The sequence below is a fragment of the Eucyclogobius newberryi genome, unplaced genomic scaffold, assembly GCF_026437365.1.
Source record: "Eucyclogobius newberryi isolate DKJ021-1_F unplaced genomic scaffold, fEucNew1.0.hap1 SCAF_10, whole genome shotgun sequence".
Classification (NCBI taxonomy): Eukaryota; Metazoa; Chordata; class Actinopteri; order Gobiiformes; family Gobiidae; genus Eucyclogobius; species Eucyclogobius newberryi.
The window spans coordinates 15,046,527-15,066,095 of record NW_027315724.1 but is presented as its reverse complement, the minus strand read 5'-3'; the positions used below and the strand labels follow the sequence as shown (position 1 = coordinate 15,066,095).

The 19,569-nt window shown below is 41.6% G+C and overlaps 1 protein-coding gene across 1 annotated transcript in view; it reads right to left on the bottom strand.

Annotated features, from left to right (window-relative positions):
- sphkap (SPHK1 interactor, AKAP domain containing) overlaps window positions 1–1,312 on the bottom strand; it is a 92,704-nt gene extending 91,392 nt beyond the window's left edge. The window contains exon 1 of the mRNA XM_072461786.1: window positions 1,248–1,312. Within this exon, the coding sequence (XP_072317887.1) occupies window positions 1,248–1,291 (44 nt within the window). The 5' untranslated portion in view covers window positions 1,292–1,312. The remainder of the gene's footprint in view (window positions 1–1,247) is intronic.
- Window positions 1,313–19,569: the final 18,257 nt, after the last annotated feature.

Below are 19,569 nucleotides of genomic sequence, written 5' to 3'. Positions count from 1 at the left end.
ATCCCCTCACGTATAACAGCTGTAAGTGCCTAGGATTTCATTTAGCTTGCCTTTCCATGCACACTTCCCCCAGCTCCTCTGGGAGGACCACAAGGTGTCTAGGAAGCATCTGGAACAGATACCTGGGCCAACTCAGCAAGCGCCTCTCGACACAAGGGAGCAGCGGCTCTACTCAAAGCACATCCCATGTGAGTGAGCTCCTAAATGTAGCTCGAAAGATTAACTTACTGTATTCTCTATGTTCCAAACACATACGGATACAAAGGGGGTTCTGTCCATCCTGTGTGTGGTTCTATCCTTCATTTGGTCTGTTTGTGATCTTTTCAATCAATGATTGATCTTGATCAATTTTAATTTCATACCCTGACAAATGTGTATGCTAAACGTGACCGTTTCTATCAGGTACCTCCCGCATAAGCAAACTATTATGAACTTGTGTTTTCATTCAGTGTCAACCATCAACTGTTACTATTTACAGTCATTTGTTCTGAAGTACAGTGATCCCAGATCATCTCTTCAAAGCACATATTAGTGGTTGGGTACGTGCACAGTAAGGGAGGAGCTAACTACACAAACACAAACAAACTAGTGGTTTACAGAAAGGCTATATGTAGTTAGTTAGGTCTATTGAACTAATTTAAGGTGTGAACCTTCACCTGGGGTTTTGCATTATCATCCATATTTATTTAGCCAAGTTAATGAACATACATCATAAAACTCTCATTCATGGACACTGGAGACAGGTTGGGTGAAGTGTCTTGCCCAAGGACACAACAACAGTATTCCAGCGGTCTCCCAACCAAGTACTAACCAGGCCCAATGAGTTGACCCTTCTCAAACACAATGACATATTTTCCATGACCACGTGATTTGTCTTTCCACATAGTTGTTTCAGAAATGAGAAGCCACTCACAGCATCAGTTGGGCTTAAATACCGTGTTGCAGCTGAAAGATCATCACCTGCAGCAGTTCTCCACTAGGAGGCTCGGACCTACTGTATTTACTTTACTCCCCGGAAAGGACAGAGTACAATGTGACTAATATCAAACAAAACACAAAATAATGAACACATTCAGTTGATCTAAAATAAATGGAAAAACATGATGCAAAATACACAATTATATAGAACTACAAGTATGGTGAGCAACTACTCTTAAACTGTAGGTAACTTAAAGGCAGCAGTTTATTACCTACCTCTGGCCACTGTTTTAACCTCTGAACTCACTTTAGAAAACTAAATATCTTACAGTTCAGTGAAGGCCCGCATCACGGCAAACAGCGAAGACATCATGGTAATTCTGGTCCACCTCTGCCCTTCGTGTCATCACTTAATCTGAAACGCACACAAAGAAAAAGCTTTTTAATGTGAGCCATATTAAACAGCAGATGGCTTTTTCAGCCACGGACCACTGCCTCTCCTCCCAGATGTTTGGCGAAGATAACATACTGTATATGTAAGCAATTTCAGGCACAGCGGTCTGTTCCCACCCCACACTGGGCTCAAAAATGTATAATATACTCCTTCCAATGCAGAGAGCGATGTACCAAAGGGAGATACTGGCAAAATATGCATCCCCTTATCGCACAGTGCACAAATGTCTAAACAAAAGCTAAATAGATTTCCTGTTTTAATGAAACAAAGCGGATCAATGCGGGCCATCCTAATCCTAATTGGTATTCACAAATTCACGATGTAGGGTATTATTTCATATTGTGAATTTAATAATATCTTCAGTTTTGGTAATAAAAAGGGCCATGCCAAATGTAATCTATTAAGGTTATACCACAGTCTAATACTAATTGGCATACATGTACTGTTCTGGAGGTAAATGTGCAAGTGTTTTTACTCACACTATATTTGAGGGTAGCACAAGGGTTAGAAAAGAGGAAGCAGATGTTTGAATATGTCTAAGTGAACTGAAAATAACAGTTTTTCATATGGCAAAGTGAAGCAGAAGTGAACAACCACAGCTCTGTCAGTCCTGGCACCTCGTTCTTCCAGGTTTGTGATTGATACAATTCCTATCAGAAGCATCAAGCAGCAGTCAATGTAGTAAATGTAAGTCTTCACAAGAATGAAATCAGGTATCTCACCTCTAAAATTCTCTTTGATTCAGATTTATGCACATGTTTTTTCACATGATGCCAGGGAGGGACGTGGTTTTACACATTTTCCTGTGTGAGACGTACCAAGAACGACCAGCGATGCCGCGGATAATGTTATCTAATAGACTAAACTAATTATTATCTGTTGGACCGAGGCAGCGTTATAATACTGTGGCACAGAGTCGCTAGGCCCAAAGTAGGACTGGGCAATATGTGTGTGTGATGATGTGCTGTTTTGGTAAAATCTCCATCATGATTCACAAGTTTCCTCTTGAATGCAGCACTTTGGTAAAAAAAAAAAAAAAAGACACATTTTCCCACCTGGTCAGCCTCAACAATGCTGAGTGAATTTCAAAAAGCGTACACTTTCAGAAGAAGCAGATGATAATTTAGTTATCTCTTCAAAGTAATACAGATATTACGTTGACATAACTGTAATCTGTAATCCCCGCGCTCATAGCTTTGAAAGATGGTTCAAAGGCAGAGGTCAAGGTCAGGAGTTTGCATGTTCTTTGTGTGGGTTTTCTTAACGGGAACTTTCCTCAATCAACTGTTAACATGCACAATAGGCTAAACTTCAAGCTAGTTACGCTTCACAACCAACATTCAAGATCTGGACATGGGTCAATTACTGTTCGCCAAAGACTCCAATACCAAAGAGCACGATCCACACATTCTGAAAGAGTCTGTGCGTGATTACAGTGTTGTTCACCGTGTCACCGTTCTGATGAGGTCTCAGCAGTTGTAATGAGGTTGTGGGGCGCAGTCATTTCGATTGCTGAATATTGAGGTCAGTCTGCACATGATCCTGAAGAAACGTGATATCGCCTTGTTGTTGTCGCCCATGTTAATCTCGTACATACAGACAATAATTGGTTCCTGTAAGGATTAACACACACAGGTCATATCCTCTGATGAGTGCTAATGACAGACGCTAACTTCATTAGTTCTCATTTAATTCATCCCGGACAGAAAAATCTACGAGGACATTGGGCGTTATAGATGGAATGCACTTGTGACTGATGTTTAGTTCTTTGTATGGATTTAAGGTCAGCAAGAGTTCTCGTTGGTATAATTCTACCAACAAAATCTCCTCCATGTCATTGGAAAAGGCAATCAACCTTTGGCTTTCTCAAACGATCCGCTGCGTGAACAAAGACCTCATTTGACGATTGTGTATTTAAGATAAAGGACACAAAAGCAAATGCATATTGATTAGCATTGGCTTATTGATACCTGCTGAGCCCCGGAGCTATTGTCTTGCTCAAGGACACGAGAGAAGATGTGTCCCGCCTGGTGATTAGCTTTAGCATTACAATATCTCTGTGGATGGATTATGGGTTGTTTTATAAATCCAAATAGCTTCTTAAGCCAAAGTAATACGTCAAATGTTTTATTGATTTAAGGGATTAAGCTCCCAGAGGCTTTCTTGTCATTAAGGAAAATAAAGTGCGCAACCCAAATCTCTAAAATCTCAGATCACATTGATTGGTTGGTTTGTGTACACACTAGGGCAGGGGTCTCTAATTATATTTTGACCTGTAATGTGGCGTGGTGGGGTTTCTCGCTTGTCTCCATTAAGATTGATTTGGTTTAATGCCATACTGTGGAACATTCCTGGCAAAACATTTAGTTTGTATCTGATAAGAAAATCAAGTGAACAGAAGTAGAAGACCAGCTCGACATCAGGAACACTGCAGGTTACACTAGACAGGCACTAGACTTTGTGATCACACAGAGTTGACCTTTCTGTCCTTAAATAAGATGCTTCTGGATCAGATTGTTGAGGAGATGAATCATTGTGAGCCAGTGGAAGGAGCCCAACAAGCTTGCTTTTTGTTATCAAAGCAACAACGGAGAAACTACTTCATACTGCAAAATGGAAATGAAAGTGCTTTTGAGTGAGACAATAGCTCCAAGGACAAAAAAAGAGGCAAAAAGGAACAAAACAACAACATATTTTGTCAATTGTGCTGCCAATAATTCTGCCAGTGTCGAAATGTTGTAGAGGAGATGAGCATCCTGCTTAGACACAGCATTACTGTGTGCCAAATTGCATTTTCGGTTAGCAGCAAAAGAAAGTTTAATTCTGTCACCTGGACAAAAGTTTTTTAAGAGTTTTTTTGTTTTTTTTAGAATTGAATTTGTTTCCTCAGAGGAAGGTTAAGGTTATTGTCCCTGTAGGGAAGTTTGTCTTCTGCATCCGACCCACCCTTCAATGCCGCTGGGGCCACCTGTCAGGAGCTGTGGTCACTGCAGTGTGGAGCCAGGCTTGGGCAGGACAAACCTTCACTGGTGCTAAGGTGCATGTTTTGGGTTGATGGGGGGAACGAGAGTGCCCAGAGGAAATCCACCCAGACACGGGGAGGAACATGCAAACTCTACACAACTAAATTGCCAATACCCAATCTCGGTAGCTTAGCAGGGATGGGTCTTATTAGCACTTCAATGGGAGACAGCTGGAATTCCTGGTGCCACAGGGGGCGGTAGTACATACTGTTGTGTTGTCGTTGGGCAAAATACTTGTCCAAGTATACTGGTGTATGAAAGAGAGGGAGTTTGTGGGAGAGAATGTGGGACAACAGATACAAATGATCATGTATCTTCATTAACATGCAATGTCCCGTCCAAATAAACAACAAGTAAGGAGAAGAACACAGAAAGACCTGGTCGAACCTGTGACCTTCTTGCTAAAATTAAGAGCGGAAAAACATTTTCACTCAAAACTATTTTGTCCAGTTGCATTTTCTTCAGTTGCTATTGAACTTACCCCGATGAATGAGGGTATTATTATACAGATTATACAGAAACCAGCTGAACCTCCTGCACCACCTCAATGATACTACTTAATTACTTCTGCAAAAGTGTCATGTTTCAGAAGAAACTGTGGCTATAAGAATTCACTCTTGCACGTTACTTCTTTGTCTTCATATTCAAAGTATGCCTCTCATTTTGGCTTTTTTTCCAGAGATCATTAACGTTACATGAAGGTCATTCACATGTGTAGTAGCAGGTCATTGGAGCAGTGGGTAGTAAGCAAACCCTATGACCTCATTAGTTTTACATAATATATCACATAGCATCTATTATACTATTTAAATCCTCCTCCCACAGTTGTTACTGGCGTCATGAGCGTTCTCACTTCACATCTGCTGTGACTGGATGTATCCCAGGTGCCAGAGCCAGAATGCAGAGGCACAACAGAACCAGGGTGCATGCTGGGTAGAAAAATAATTCAAAATCACCACATTGCACTTGACTGGTGCATGTTATGTAGGGTGTTTTGCGAGACATAGAGACTGCTAAGATATTGTTAATAGTTTATTTATAACCCAAGTGTGAATAAATCACAACTGGTTTGAAAACAGTGAGACTTCCCATTATGTCTGTGCTTTAGGCCTTTTTGAATGGCAGATTGAGAAAACTGTGCATATCTGTGCTGAGCCTTAACCACTCACAGGAAGATGGAAGGTTTGTTTCATGGTAAAGTGTGTTTGCTTAAAGGCGGTATGGACGAGTTTTCGGCGATTTGAGAACGCAGGCGGAAGTGCGCATGCACACTCCCCTGTGCGGACTGATACAAAACATACGTTTGTTTATTAGTGCAACGGAGCGCATCGCATCTCTCGTCTCCAGTAGATTTCTGTCCACTTCTGCGTCAGCTCGAACTGTCTTTCTCCGTCTTCATTTTGCCCCGTACACTGAGGGAACTATATTATGATAGATCCATGCGCTTAGGCACGCGGAAACGTGGGGACGAACCGCAAGCGGCTGCAGGTGAGCGATAGGTGCGTTTTATGATTGATACGTGGCAGGACAAATGAAGCCTGCGTAAATTCAGCCTGGAAGACCTAACTCCACCCATCTACGTCAAGGCCACCCGCTCCCCAGCTCAACCGACGCACCCAGCCCGGGCCTCGGCCACCATGGAAGGATCCCTCTCCCCAGCGCCATCATCGCACTCAAGCGGCGTCCTCCTGTCCGTCTGTGAGAGTCAGATCCCTCACTTCACCATGGACTCTTCCAGGTTTCTGCGCTTATCCCAAAGAGGTTATGAAGTTTTTCCTGGCCAAGAAGTAGGGTGAAATGTCAGGGGGCATCTGCACCATGGCCCTCGCACCTGCTCCTCATCCCCAATCAACGTGACCCCGTGTCCCCGCTCCCAATCAGCGCACAGGCGGTCGCATTTAAGCCCTCAGGCAGATGGCTCGGCCGCTCAAACCGTACTGCGACCCACCACCTCCCCAGCTCCTCCTCTGCATTCCCCTCATCCTCTACCTTCTCTTCACATCTACCACCACCAGTCTCCAGGCTCCAGGGGGAGACATCTAATACAAATAGATCATGGAGTGCCCATGATTGCAACGTCTTCCGCCGGGGTCTGAGCGCCAAATAACTCACGAATAAAGCTTGCTAAACAGTCCATTTTCGTGCTCTCTTTGTCTCTCCAGGGTGAAATGATTTATCCACGTCACGAGGAAATGTGATACAAAATATGCCGAAAAAAATCGTCCATACCACCTTTAAAGGACACATATCATGCAAATTTGGCATTTAGCTGGTTTTAAGCTGCGGGGATCCAAATAAGATAATCCTTTATTGTCCCACATGGGGAAATTTCATTGGTGCAACGCAGGTAGATACAGAGGTAGATCCAGAAGAACAGATCACTTATAGGAAGTCTGAAAAACACTTTCAGTAGAAGATCTCCTATAAATAAATAAAAACTCCCATAGACAAATAAATAAATACCATTTCATGTGATCCCGACAGTAATTGCACATGAATATGTGTCACGACAGCACATAGACTGCACATGAATTCCAACAGCAATTGCACATACGACAGAATTGCACATCAGTATTAGGTTAGGTCAGTATTGCGACGGGATAACGTGACGATCTCCGGTAAGACGACTGTTCTCCGCAGTTTCATGAGTTCCTCCTTTGTGTAAACGCGGTACGGCGCCGGCCGGGGGGCGGGGCCGGAGCCGGGGGGCCGGAGCCAAAACACATCGCCACGACACGACGAAAACACTCAATCCAGCCGAATAAAGTCAAAACAAGTTAATTTAAAGCGATTCCAGTGCGTGTCCCGATCGTTCGTGAAGTTCCTCTTTCATATAAACGTGTATATAAACGTGTACCGACGACACGCCGTACTTTAGCGCGGCCGGAGGGCGCGGGGGGGCTGGTGGGCTCGCTCGGAGCTAGCTCACGTCACAACAACACAACGAACGCAACGAAAAATGCTCAAATCCAGCCGAAAAAAGTCCAAAACAGTTGAATTAAAAAACTATTCCAGCGCGTGTCCCTATCGTACAGTAAAATAGAAAAAATATACTAACTATATTTACAAAATATAGGAGATAAAGCACAATAAGTGTGAGAAAGAAGAGAGAGCGTTTACACCGGGCTGCCAGCTGTACCAGCGCCTTATGACGTAACAAATGTAGTTTAGTTTGTCATACTTTTTTTTTTTTTTTTCTAAAACATGAGATGCCAAACTACAGGTACTCAAGAGTATGCTAATAACAATACACTTAATGCATATGTAGCTCATCTAATTTATTATGCTAGTATTTAATTGTGATGGTACAATACACTGCTAAATTATTATTACTTTTGTGTGTTGGATTGTACATTTATCATGGAGCACTTGAATTAGGGTGCACGTCCATGAAAGGGGCTGTACCTGGACGGCGTGTGGAGTTAAAAGTAGGTCAGCCACACCTATTTATTGTGTTGAGTGTGGCCCAGGTGTGTTCTGGGTGTTGTACCCCTGCGTGCCTCAAATGTGTGTATTTTGAACCGTGGACTTATTAAAAGTTGCAAAACAGAATGTATCGTCGTATCATTCGAGAGTGCAACACATAGTATTTGTTCTTTAATGAATACGACTGATGACATCTTGCGTATACGTGTGTGACCATTCATCCAGCCAATAGAGCTCCATTTAATTTGGTCCTGTAAAACCATGGGGCGGGTTTATGACAAGGTATATAATGTACGCTCAAATGAGACAGTGAATGGTTGACAGTGATGGATCCATGCGCGGACAAACCTCTGCTGACTCAACTGCATTATCCTGATTAAACTGGAGATTAGCTCTTGCCTGCACTCGCTCCATTGTATTTCTATACGTTCCCCAGGCTGCAGGCTTTCTCATTGGCAGGCTAGAAACATTCATCAGGACTTTCATGGCACAGGCAATTGAGCTCAACATTTCACGCTACTGTGGCTGCTATTTATGTATTTTCTGCTTAATGTGTGCAGCCACCATCTTGAACCGAGTGGCAGTCATGAGGAGAGATGCACAGCTGAAGTTTATTCTAATATAGCACTAGAAATAGTACCTACATCAATTGTTTGTGCTTTAGTCGGAGTTAATAACCTTTGTGATTACAGAATGTATTTGTACTTGTGGGCTGTGGTAATTAAGCACGTTCTGCAACTACAATCGTTAGAATTGGCAGTGGTGAAATCAAGAAGTGATTATTATCCTCCAACAAGTTTGTTATGGGTTCAAATCCCCGAAATTGTGTCCCTGCAAGACACATCATGTATGGCCTATTCCAGTCGCATCGCCTGAGTGACAGTTGTTTTATACAATAGGTTATACGCAGTCATTTATAAATGTTAGTGAAGCAAAGTGATAAGACAATACCAAGACTCGCAAGATAATGTATAGTTTTTTCCTCTCCCTTATTTACGTTTGTCAATTTTTCTCTAGTTTTGTCTAACCGTGGTCAGTGTTACTCAGTTTGCCTGGTCACTATTCCCTTTCCCATGTCTCAGGCCAAACTCAGACAGAGTTTGTTCATTTCAGTAACACATGGGAAACAAACATGCTCATTGGGCCTCTATCGTTTAGACCAAAATCAAACTTCACTCTCCTCAGATTACCAGCATTTATTCATTAATTAATCTGCATTATTTTTAACTTTTCTTTTGCACATGTAACCTCCCTGTTTGTATTAAAAGATAAAAACAGTGAGAACCAAAAAGCAGAAGCATAAACACAAAAACTGCAGACCTATACATACAAAACTGTCCAATTGATCAGTCACGGCTGCCATTCCACCACTGACCCAACCACAATACACGTCTTTGAAAAGTACAAGGTCAATGAGCTCGATGATGAATAAAATACTATTATTATGCATGCTTATTTGCACATTCTTTACAGAAGCAGCCCTTTAGAGTTGCCTTTTGCCTCGCAGGGAATTGCACTTCTCCCTCCATCAGCAACAGCAGTAAAGTGTTGATGGAGGAGGTGTGTGTGAGAGCGAAAGTGGCAAGTAAAACTCACACTGTTCACCAGATCCTGCCTGGGACATTCAGGTTTGAATGTGCATCGGAATAAAATGTGTAGCAGAGGAAAGCAAAGCGGTAATGCAATGTTCCCAAAAGTTGAAAAAAACATCTCGTTTGTATATAGAAAAGGGTCTGAATTTTAAAGAAAAAACTGTCACCAAAATATGGGAAGGATCATTTTGACAGTTTATTTTTTTTCATTTGAATTATGATAAAGAATAAAATACGAGGATTTTAATAACACAATGTCACTGAGATGCAAGTACAAACTACAACCATATAATCTCTTGCATTTATTGAAGGTTTTTCTCAGTAAAGTTCATCCAACAGGTTTAGAAGTGGCATTTAATGTGTGAAAAAAGGTGTTTTGAGGGACAATGTCTCTCTGTTGCCTGGGAATGTCTTGGAATCTGTGTTCTGAAAAAAATAAATATAAACTTCCTGTTTGTTTAATATGGCAGCAGTGTGTTGTATTCAGGGCCGGCCCAAGCCTTCAGGGGGCCCTAAGCGAAAACATTTTTGGGGGCCCCTCACCACGTCATCAGAATCAGTTTTATTGCCATTGTCAGTGAACAATTCACATATGGAACTTTCTTCAACGCAAACAAAGCGCACCAAAACTCCAGGGCATCCGTTTGCCAGTTAGTTTATTCTCAACACCTCACAAGCTCAAATATTGATAACTTAAATCCCACAATGCAACTTGGTATTCCGCTGACATCACCTCTACTCCCTGTACAAATAACACACGTCCCAGATATGTTTTTGGGCGTATTTGGGGGCGTTAAGGGTCGACAGCCACATTAGCAGTTTAAATGAATGAACAGGGGGGTCTGGGGGAGATTTTCAGACCTTTTTTGGGTCTTCTGCTGCATTTTAATGTGGTCCAGCCGGCTAAAGTAAGAGTAAAATGTTGAGGTTGTAATGCTATAAAATGATGATGTGATGAAACTGTGCCAGGAGAAAATGATTAAAGCCAGTTATTAATACATTAGTGTACTTAATTACTCAATACAATATTGGCTATGAAAAATAATTATGGTCAAATTGATTCATTTTAACTGAAAATGTAAAAGTAATAGTTATCCTTACTAATTTATCTTTTACAGCTCCCAACTGTTCCTTCTTGCCAAAGTGACAAAACAAGTTATATTAAATTAAATAAAAGGCATAAGCGTTGCTTGATTAACAATTAACACTGATAAAACAGTGCAAACATATTATTCCCAGAGAATGAACAGAACGAGAAGTGAAGGTCCAAATCTCGCTATAGTGAAGAGACTGTGTTTCTGCAACTTTGCCACTTTTGTATAAAAATATATAGTATTATTCTATAACAGACGTAATCATAATATGTCTGGTTATTTTTCACTATCAATTTATTATAATTTATAACAAATAGTCTAATGATGCTTTTTAAATAAATGTAAATGTTTTATTGCTCTATTAAAAGTGAATTACAATAGAAATGTTTGTTCTGATCAGAACATCACACACTGGACTCCTGCATGAAACAATGCTGCGATGTGATTGGCTGATGGACCTCACGTGCATAAACCTTTACGTTCCTCTTATTGCACTTTAAGAAGTCAAAGTAAAACAGACATCACGAGTCACGATTGACCTCACACATGGTGATGTGAGAGAGGGACGCAAACTCAAACCGCTCATCTCTAACTGAGGCTGCACAGGGGCCCGGGACAGGGGCCCGGGACAGGGGCCCGGGACAGGGGCCCGGGACAGGGGCCGCACACTGTTCACTCCAAAGTCTCACGTCAGAGGTTCTGGACGAGACGGCGCTCGTCCGGACCGGATCTCCGCCTCTTAGTGACCGGGGCATAGACGCCCCTCACCGGCCTCACCTGCAGCTCACACTACCGGGCTGGTGTAAATGTTAAGCTTATTATCTTTCATTCAGACACATTGTGCGCGGGGCAGAGCTCTCGTCGCCTCCAGCCTGAGCGAACTAACGTGACAGAATCATGTTGTTTCAAACAGCAGCATTAACCGTCTCTTTGTAAGAGAAGTTCAATACCTGGAGAGTGTTGTTGAGTTTGCAGTTTCTTTACATCGTCAAGAAGTTTCTTCTTTCGTTTTTCGGCACCGGGAGATATATTCCTCTGGACATGTGGACCACGTTATGTTGTGTTTATGTTTTGCTCTCGTTCTGCTCGCGCACAATGAAGTTGACCAATCAGCGCAGGTCTGGTGTCTTGGTTGCCAGATTGTCATTACAAATAAATGTGGTTTGTGTGTTATGTTACCGCTGTGTGCGCTGCCGCGCCAGCAGCGCTACTACACTAGTGGCGCACGCTGCGCTTGCACTTCGCATAAGACGGGTTGCCAGATTGGGGGCCCTATTAACGCCTCGGGGCCCTACGCGGCTGCTTAGTTCGCTTATAGGCTGGGCCGGCCCTGGTTGTATTGTTATAAACGGTGACCAGAAGGAGAAGGGTTCTTTGATTTCGGTATTCTTATGAGTTTTGAGTTGAAATAAAGTGATTAAGATTTTTTACCGAAAGATGTTTTACCTTTATTTCTAGTTTGTGAAGATTTGAAGTTTTCTTGGCGATGTTTAGGTGTTTCAGGAGTATATTTGTATGTGCGTCTGAGGGATTTGCAGAGGGAGGGGGACATTGGGACGTGGCAGCTCAGAAGTGAGGATATGGAGGATGTGATCGTCGTATGTGTGGGCAGTGTCTGGTGTCTGCAAGAGTCCGATGAGAAGCCCATTTAAACATTCTGTGACCGGTGTAATGAGTTCTATGTAGGATTTTGTATTGTATAAGTTATAAGTTTGTGTTCTTTGTCAAATAGAGTCGATATTTAAGATGAAGATGAGATTGGAGCCCAGGAGCTGGCATTGAGAGCAAAAACTAGATCCTCCTTATTTTCTTGGCTTTTTTGTTGTTTTGAAGCTGATCATGTGATATTGGTGGTAAAATATGTAGTTTGGTGGCTTGAACTTTGATGAGAATGATGACTTGACGTGTTTGTGGAGAAAGGACGAGCTTATTGTGTTGAAGAACGTGTTGTAAGAGGGTTTTCCGCCCATGTTGTAAAGTTGATGGCTGTGTTGTTGCTCAGAACATCAGGGTTGTTCCAGATTGGTGTGTGACCTGAATAAGATATGTTTTTGTTTGTGATTTTGTTAAATTTTCACTGGGCTTTCAGAGTTGATTATATTGTTATGGATTTAAAAAGAGTGTTTTTGGTTTCTGTAACGTGCCTAATTTAATACGTGGGGTTTTGATTTCTTTCATGTAAAAACTTGTGATTGATGAGTCTAAGGATATAAACCAGAAAGTGTGAGCCTAAGTTGGTATCATATTCGAGATAATTGATTTTGGGGAATAATCAGATGCTTTGGAGCAGGTTTATTGCTTGTTGTGGAAGACTTAAGGTGAATCCAGCTGAAATTAAACCTTAAATTAATGCGTAGTAACTAAAAAACGCATTCAAAACGCTGGTGAGTGTGACCTCAACCTAAACTTATGTAGGCCCACGTACAAATGAATATACAGTAACATGCCCCTTCTTTTATCAGACTTGAATTTAATTTTTCTGATTTATCGGTGTTGGTGTTGTTGATTTTGATTTGAAGTTTATTATAATTTACAAGCTAAATTACACTTGCAGCCCTCATCATAGATATGTGCACTCTAAAATAGTCGCACAAGGGGTCAAATGCAGGCCATTTGTCAGCTGCACTCTGGCCTGTGATTTCTCTGGATGTCAAGGAAGGAATTCACAAAAAGCCTCCCTCTGAAAGCGAGGGAAGAGGGACGACGCCCGCGGAGAGCAAACAGGGCAAAGAGGCACTGACATTTTAGCACTTTGCCATGGTCCAGCGAGTGAGCCTGTTTCACAGACACACACGCACACACACGCACACACACACACACACACAGGCACACACACACACACGCACGCACGCACGCACACGCACACACACACGCACACACACAACTGCTACTGCACAGTGGGGAATAGACAAAGCATCAACGTGTCACATAAATACATGTCAGGAGAGCATATGCTGTGGCGTTTTTGTGGCATCAAAATGACTGAATATATTTATGACAGAATAAATATTTCATTTTTAGTAATTTTGGCAAATTATGGAAATTCTATACATATGCACCCAGGCTGTACTTACGTCGTATTTACTCTGTACTAAGTCAGTGTAATCCCTCGTTTGTCCAGGACTGATGCATTTCATTTAAAAAGTTGTCATCGGGACCAAGTTTTAAACATCAAGATGTTCGACTTTCAATGAAACTGAACCATTGAACTTTTTCTTCACTTCTCTTTACTTACATTGGACTTGTGCAATACTTACAATGTACTGTGTATTTACTGTGTTATTCTGCCGGACTGTACGTATGTTGCACAAACATCGAATTTCCTGAACATTACACAGCAATTATGTTCAATCTACGGCACCCACAATTTTTTTGGGTGAAATTGAAAAAAAAAAAAAAAATTATTACCAAATGACACTTTGCAAAAAGCTCTATACTGTATGTTTGTGTGTGCCACTATACATGTTTGGATTTAGCAACAAGGCTGTTGTGTTCAACAAGGCACAAGACATCCAGAACACGAGTTTGATTGCCGTGAGTAATGTGCTTTTACAGGAGACGCCTTGTAGAAACACAGCACGTATGTGGAGGAAGTTTCAGCCTTGTGTTCGTTTAAACCTACAGTATCAGGAGTGTGAAACTGTAAACGCAATGATAAACTGTGAAAAAGCCTCATGTCTACATCCATTTTCTTACTTTACTCAACCTATTGTACAACTCTGCAGTGTCCAAGCTCCGTATTGGATAACCCACTGTGAGTCCTGCCCGCGGGCCTGGCCTACACTTACTGCTGCTTTCAAAGTACCACACTGAATAAAGACACTTCTAGACTGGGCTATTGATTTTGTGGCTGCCTTGAGGGGGTTTGTCACACAGCTTTGGATTTCATTGCTCATGAAAAACAGACAAGACAATGATCAAAATGTGTCAAATGTCTGGTTTTTCATTGCACATTTTGGAACAACTATAGAAGATATACTTTCTAAGGTAGTGAGGGATGAAATTTCTAGCTATTTACAGAGGTAATTTGTGGGTACTGAGTTACTAGAATGGGGAGTAAATAGCCTCATTTGGGAGCGTATTGGAACGGTCTGAAAGTGTCTCCACTGCACTCGTCTATTTAAACGATCCAAAGGGGCCATGAGCTTCCAAAGGGGTCTATCTCACTTTCGGCTCGTGGAACGCATTACTGCGATGTGATTGGATAAGAGAAAACGTAGACTCAATTAAAAACACACAGAAATTCATAATTTTCCACCAAACGTTGACTTGATCGTTGACATTTCCCACTCGCTACAAGACCGAAAATGTTATATTTCCGGTGCAAAATGCAATTAATATTGTCCAAAGTCAACACATTACATAGAGGCGTTCAGACGTGGGGTAGAGATGCAGAGAAGTCAAATAAAAGCAGAAAAAGCTGACGATAAACCGGAAGTAGCTTTTTTTAGCCACGTCTCACAGCGCCACAAACACGAGATAAATAAATGTATTTTCGTGAACTGCAGAGATCAGCATTATAATTAAAAAGTTAAATTCAGGTACAATGTTGATCGGATTGATTAAGAAAACATTTGTTATGTTTGGGTGACATCAGCTGGTCACAGAAACGCACTCTGCCATCAAACGTACCATTCCAAACCGCTCTAAAGCAAACCAGTCTGGGTCAGGGCCGGATGAAGCTTGCTTAGAAAATACACCTGCAGTACCAAGGAATTATTAACTATTTACCTAATTATCTTTCCATTTTCAAAACTTTTTTCGCAGCACTAATATTTACAAAGAACCTATTAGAGCACAACTTGTTTAACTTCTTATTCCCTTGTTTCTTGACGGCATCTTTGTGTGTTCAGTTGTGTGTTCCTTTGCTTCTCTGTCAGCTCTCCTACGTGTTCGCTCACCCTCGGCCCACTCTCGCTGTGGGAGGGAGAGACGAGCGTGCCTTGGCTGCTGCGCCTGCTGCCTCTATGTTAGTTTTAGTGTCAGTTATTCGCTCGGATTTGCGCTTCAACCACCAAATGGTTATTCAACACAACCAAATCCGGCCCGTTAGTGGGAAGACGGCACAGCTTTTTAACTAAACAGGTGGTATTGGCAGTTCCCTGGCGTTGATTGACTTTTTTTACTGTCTCTCACACCTTCTTAGCATTGCACATTTTCATGGCTTACTTTTATATTTCTTTCGTAAGAAATCGGTTTAGGAAAAACATATCGTTTTTTGCAAAGGTTGTCACTCTAAGTCACACGTTGAATTTTGCCATATGCTATTCTTTTTAGGGTTAGCAGTAATGTTAGGACATCAAACCCTCATCCAACCATACAGTGGGAGGGTAAGAAAAAATATGCATGAATACGAATCAGTATTCTGGTCTTGATTTTAAAACAAGTTGGCAGTGTCAAAAGTATAAAAAAACTCAAATTATTTACAAATTGATACTAAAACTCGTATTGAAACATAACACAGGGCCACTGCATTACCCACATAACGCGCAGTGCAGGGCATCAAGGGCTCCGAGGGGCAACAACCTGACCTGTCTGGATTGAATGACGCACTGTTTTGTGTCCCTTTGAAATTAAACAGTGAGCCTCCAGTAGGCCTATTCTCTCTGTCTCTCTGTCTCTCTGTCTCTCTCTGTCTCTCTCTGTCTCTCTGTCTCTCTGTCTCTCTGTCTCTCTCTGTCTCTCTCTGTCTCTCTGTCTCTCTGTCTCTCTGTCTCTCTCTGTCTCTCTCTGTCTCTCTCTGTCTCTCTCTGTCTCTCTGTCTCTCTGTCTCTCTCTCTCGCTCTCTCTCTCTCTCTCTCTCTCTCTCTCTCTCTCTCTCTCTCTCTCTCTCTCTCTCTCTCTCTCTCCAAGGCGAGTTTTGGAGTTTGAGATATGCAGTGGCAGCTACAAGTCACAGTTTAAACAGACGCAGACAGATCAGGTGCACAGCTGGGACGTTTTGATCCGCGTATGTATTTTGCAAACCTCAAGGAGAAAAACGGTCTTCAGATGAGAAAAATTGGCCTCATATTCAAGTAGAAACCGTGAAAAAGAGAAAATGAAACAAGACGTGCGATGCGTCCAGCTGGTGCACTGAACTGAGACTGCGGCGAAAGAAAAGCCAAACTTCTTAAAAATGTCCAAATCATGTTTTCATGAAACAGAAAAACAGGCAAACCTCTTGGTTGAGAGCCCTCAGAGCCCACTTAGGATTGTGATTTATGCAATATTTACAAAATACATTTGTAAATAACATAACTTAAAGGCACAATGGACGATTTTTCAGCAATTTGAGAACTCAGGTGGAAGTGCGCATGTGCACTCCCCTATGCGGACTGATACAACACACACGTGCGTTTGTTATTAGCGCGACGGATCGCATCACATCTCTCGTCTCCCGCAGATTTCCGTCTTTTTATGAGACAGTTCGAACTGTCTTTCTCCGTCTTCATTTTGTCCCGTACACTGAGGGAACTATATTATGATAGATCCATGCGCTTAGACACGCAGAAAAGTGGGCAGAGCTGCTCGCGGCTGCAGGTGAACGGTAGGTGCGTTTTATGATTGATACGTGGCAGGACTAATCGGCAGTCCACGCCACGAGGAAATAAGACTTAGATTTGGGCTAAAAAAATCGTCCATTCAACCTTTAAGAACTAGTCTCCTTGAGGTTGTTTTACAGACATGAAACCCTTATGCATTTTGTACACGTTCAAAGTGGGTTGGGGGCATGGGGGCACCACTGAGCATTTCTGCTTAGGGCCCCCAAATGACTAGCTGCGGCCCTGATATCAGGGTTTTTGAACCAGTATATTAAGACCCATTAACTGAATACAATTGAAAATGTCTATTGTCTTGAAAAATATTACAATAATGGTATCGAAATTGGTATTGAGTATACTTTTTTGAATGGAGTTGTAAATGTTAGTACTGTGACAATTTTCCAATTTAAATCAAGGTGATTCTAGGAAGAAATTAACCCCTCAGAATAAACACTGTTACATCTTTTTAAATTCACATTTTCTCTCATACCGCTCTCACATGTTCTCGGGTAATGTATGTGACTGCTAATAAAATGTTAACATATAGGTCTGTGTTGGCACTTACCTGTGCAAGTGTATGAGCTGCCCGGAGGTGTGAAGTCTGGTGATGGTATGCGTAACCTTGCTGTCGCCCTGCAGAAATGAATCACCTTGGCACACTTCCCCGGGGACGTGTTATCTAATGTTACACCTCCCAAAGACCTCCCTGTGACATTTCAAATCTGGTGGGATGTGAAAGTGAAGTGGTCTACTTTACAAAGGTACATGATGTCTCTATTCTGCTTTTTGTTTACAGGGGTCAAATTATGCAAACTCAACTTTAATGAAATTTGAACCTGTAATTAGCTGATGCTCAACCTCACTGGAACATTACAGTCTGCTTTTCTCTTTAGTGCAGTTTTGATTCCCCGAAGTGTTGAATTCAGACCAAACCAATGCCATGATGACAATAAAGCTTGATTTTTCCAATTGAAACCAATCTTGCTTCGCCCTTTGTTGGATTATTGTGATGTTCTTTATCCTAATGCAAAAGTTAAAGTGTCTTCAATCCCTAAACACTGTGTATCATTGTGCGTTAAGATTTGTAACAGGTTGTGGTTGGTGGTTGGTGATCTGTATGCAAAGGTTTGAGACGCTCAATGGTTCACTCACTGGATGATTTTAATCCATAAGACTATATGTGGTTGTGCGCCGACCTATCTGGGTTTTACCTGGTTAAATAAAGGTTAATGAAATAAATAAATGTTTCAGTAATCCTGTATTGTCCAGCAACTGAGACTTGAAATGCCACTCTGAAATACCGCAATTTCGAACGGGACGTCAATGGGCCAATAGACCTTCACCTGAAGCCGTTTAGATCAATATTGTGTTTTACAACGAACAAAATGTAAAATGATGTTAGAGTTCAATACTAAATACTAGAAAAAAAGCTAAACATGTCTGCTTTAAATGGCAAAGTCAACGCATTTATTTGCTGTTTTAAAGGTGAAGATTGATGAAAATGCATCTGCATAATAAACTGGCAGTAAAAACGATTAGCGAGCCAATTGAAGAATTAAAAGTTCATAAACAACATTGTGTCCATGGGCAAGACACTGTGTCCAACTAGAATGTGTGAAAAGATGATTCATTTTGATTTGAGCGCACATGCTGAAAAATAGCTTTCACAAAATCCCACTGCTGCAAAAAGCAATTGATAAAGTATCCTGTGTCTCTTGTTGCTTACATCGATTTTCTTGCAGTCCCTTCTATGTAACTTTAACCATTTTCATCTCTGAGTTTGGTTTTATTGTAACTCCTTCAAATAAACAATCTTTGACCTTTTCGGAGGCTGGATCCCTGGCTCGCCTCGGTTCTCCTCAGGTCACACCGCCTTCCTTGGCTCTCGGTTCTCACAGGAGGATTGCAGATGTTTGCGGTTTGAATGTCTGTCTGGATAGCTGGGAGTGTGTGTGAGACTTTGGCCAGTCAGACGGAACTGTGATGCCCAGAGGAAGTATGTTTGGTGACTCAGATGTTCAGTCCAGAGCGTTATGCCATAATTGCAAAATGGCAGATTTTAAAGCAGTGGCGTCTTTCTATCGGATGGGCCAGATGGACTTTCAGCATTCAGATGTGTGAATCAGTTTCTGCCTTGTCTGACCATTTCGCCATCACATTCAACATTTGAAAAGAGTTTGTTGTTGTCCCCAGTGTATAGGTGGCACATCCCTGGTTTAAAGTCAAGTTATTGGTATTTGTTTGACTTTTTCTGGTTTAACTTAACATTAATTTACAGTGATAATGATGATTACTTTGATAATGATGATGATGATGATACATTGTAAAAAAAATAAAAATGGCCCAGATGTTTCAAACCACATACAATAATCTTGCGAGACACAGTAAAGAGTTAGGATAGTGCCTAACTTTATCAGGAGTATGGCAAGTGTGGCATGATCGGGTGGTACTATAAATTAAAAAATAAGCTTTACATTGAATTAAATAGAGAAAACAAAATAACCAACCATGCCAGCCGGCTATAACCCGGAAAAGTAA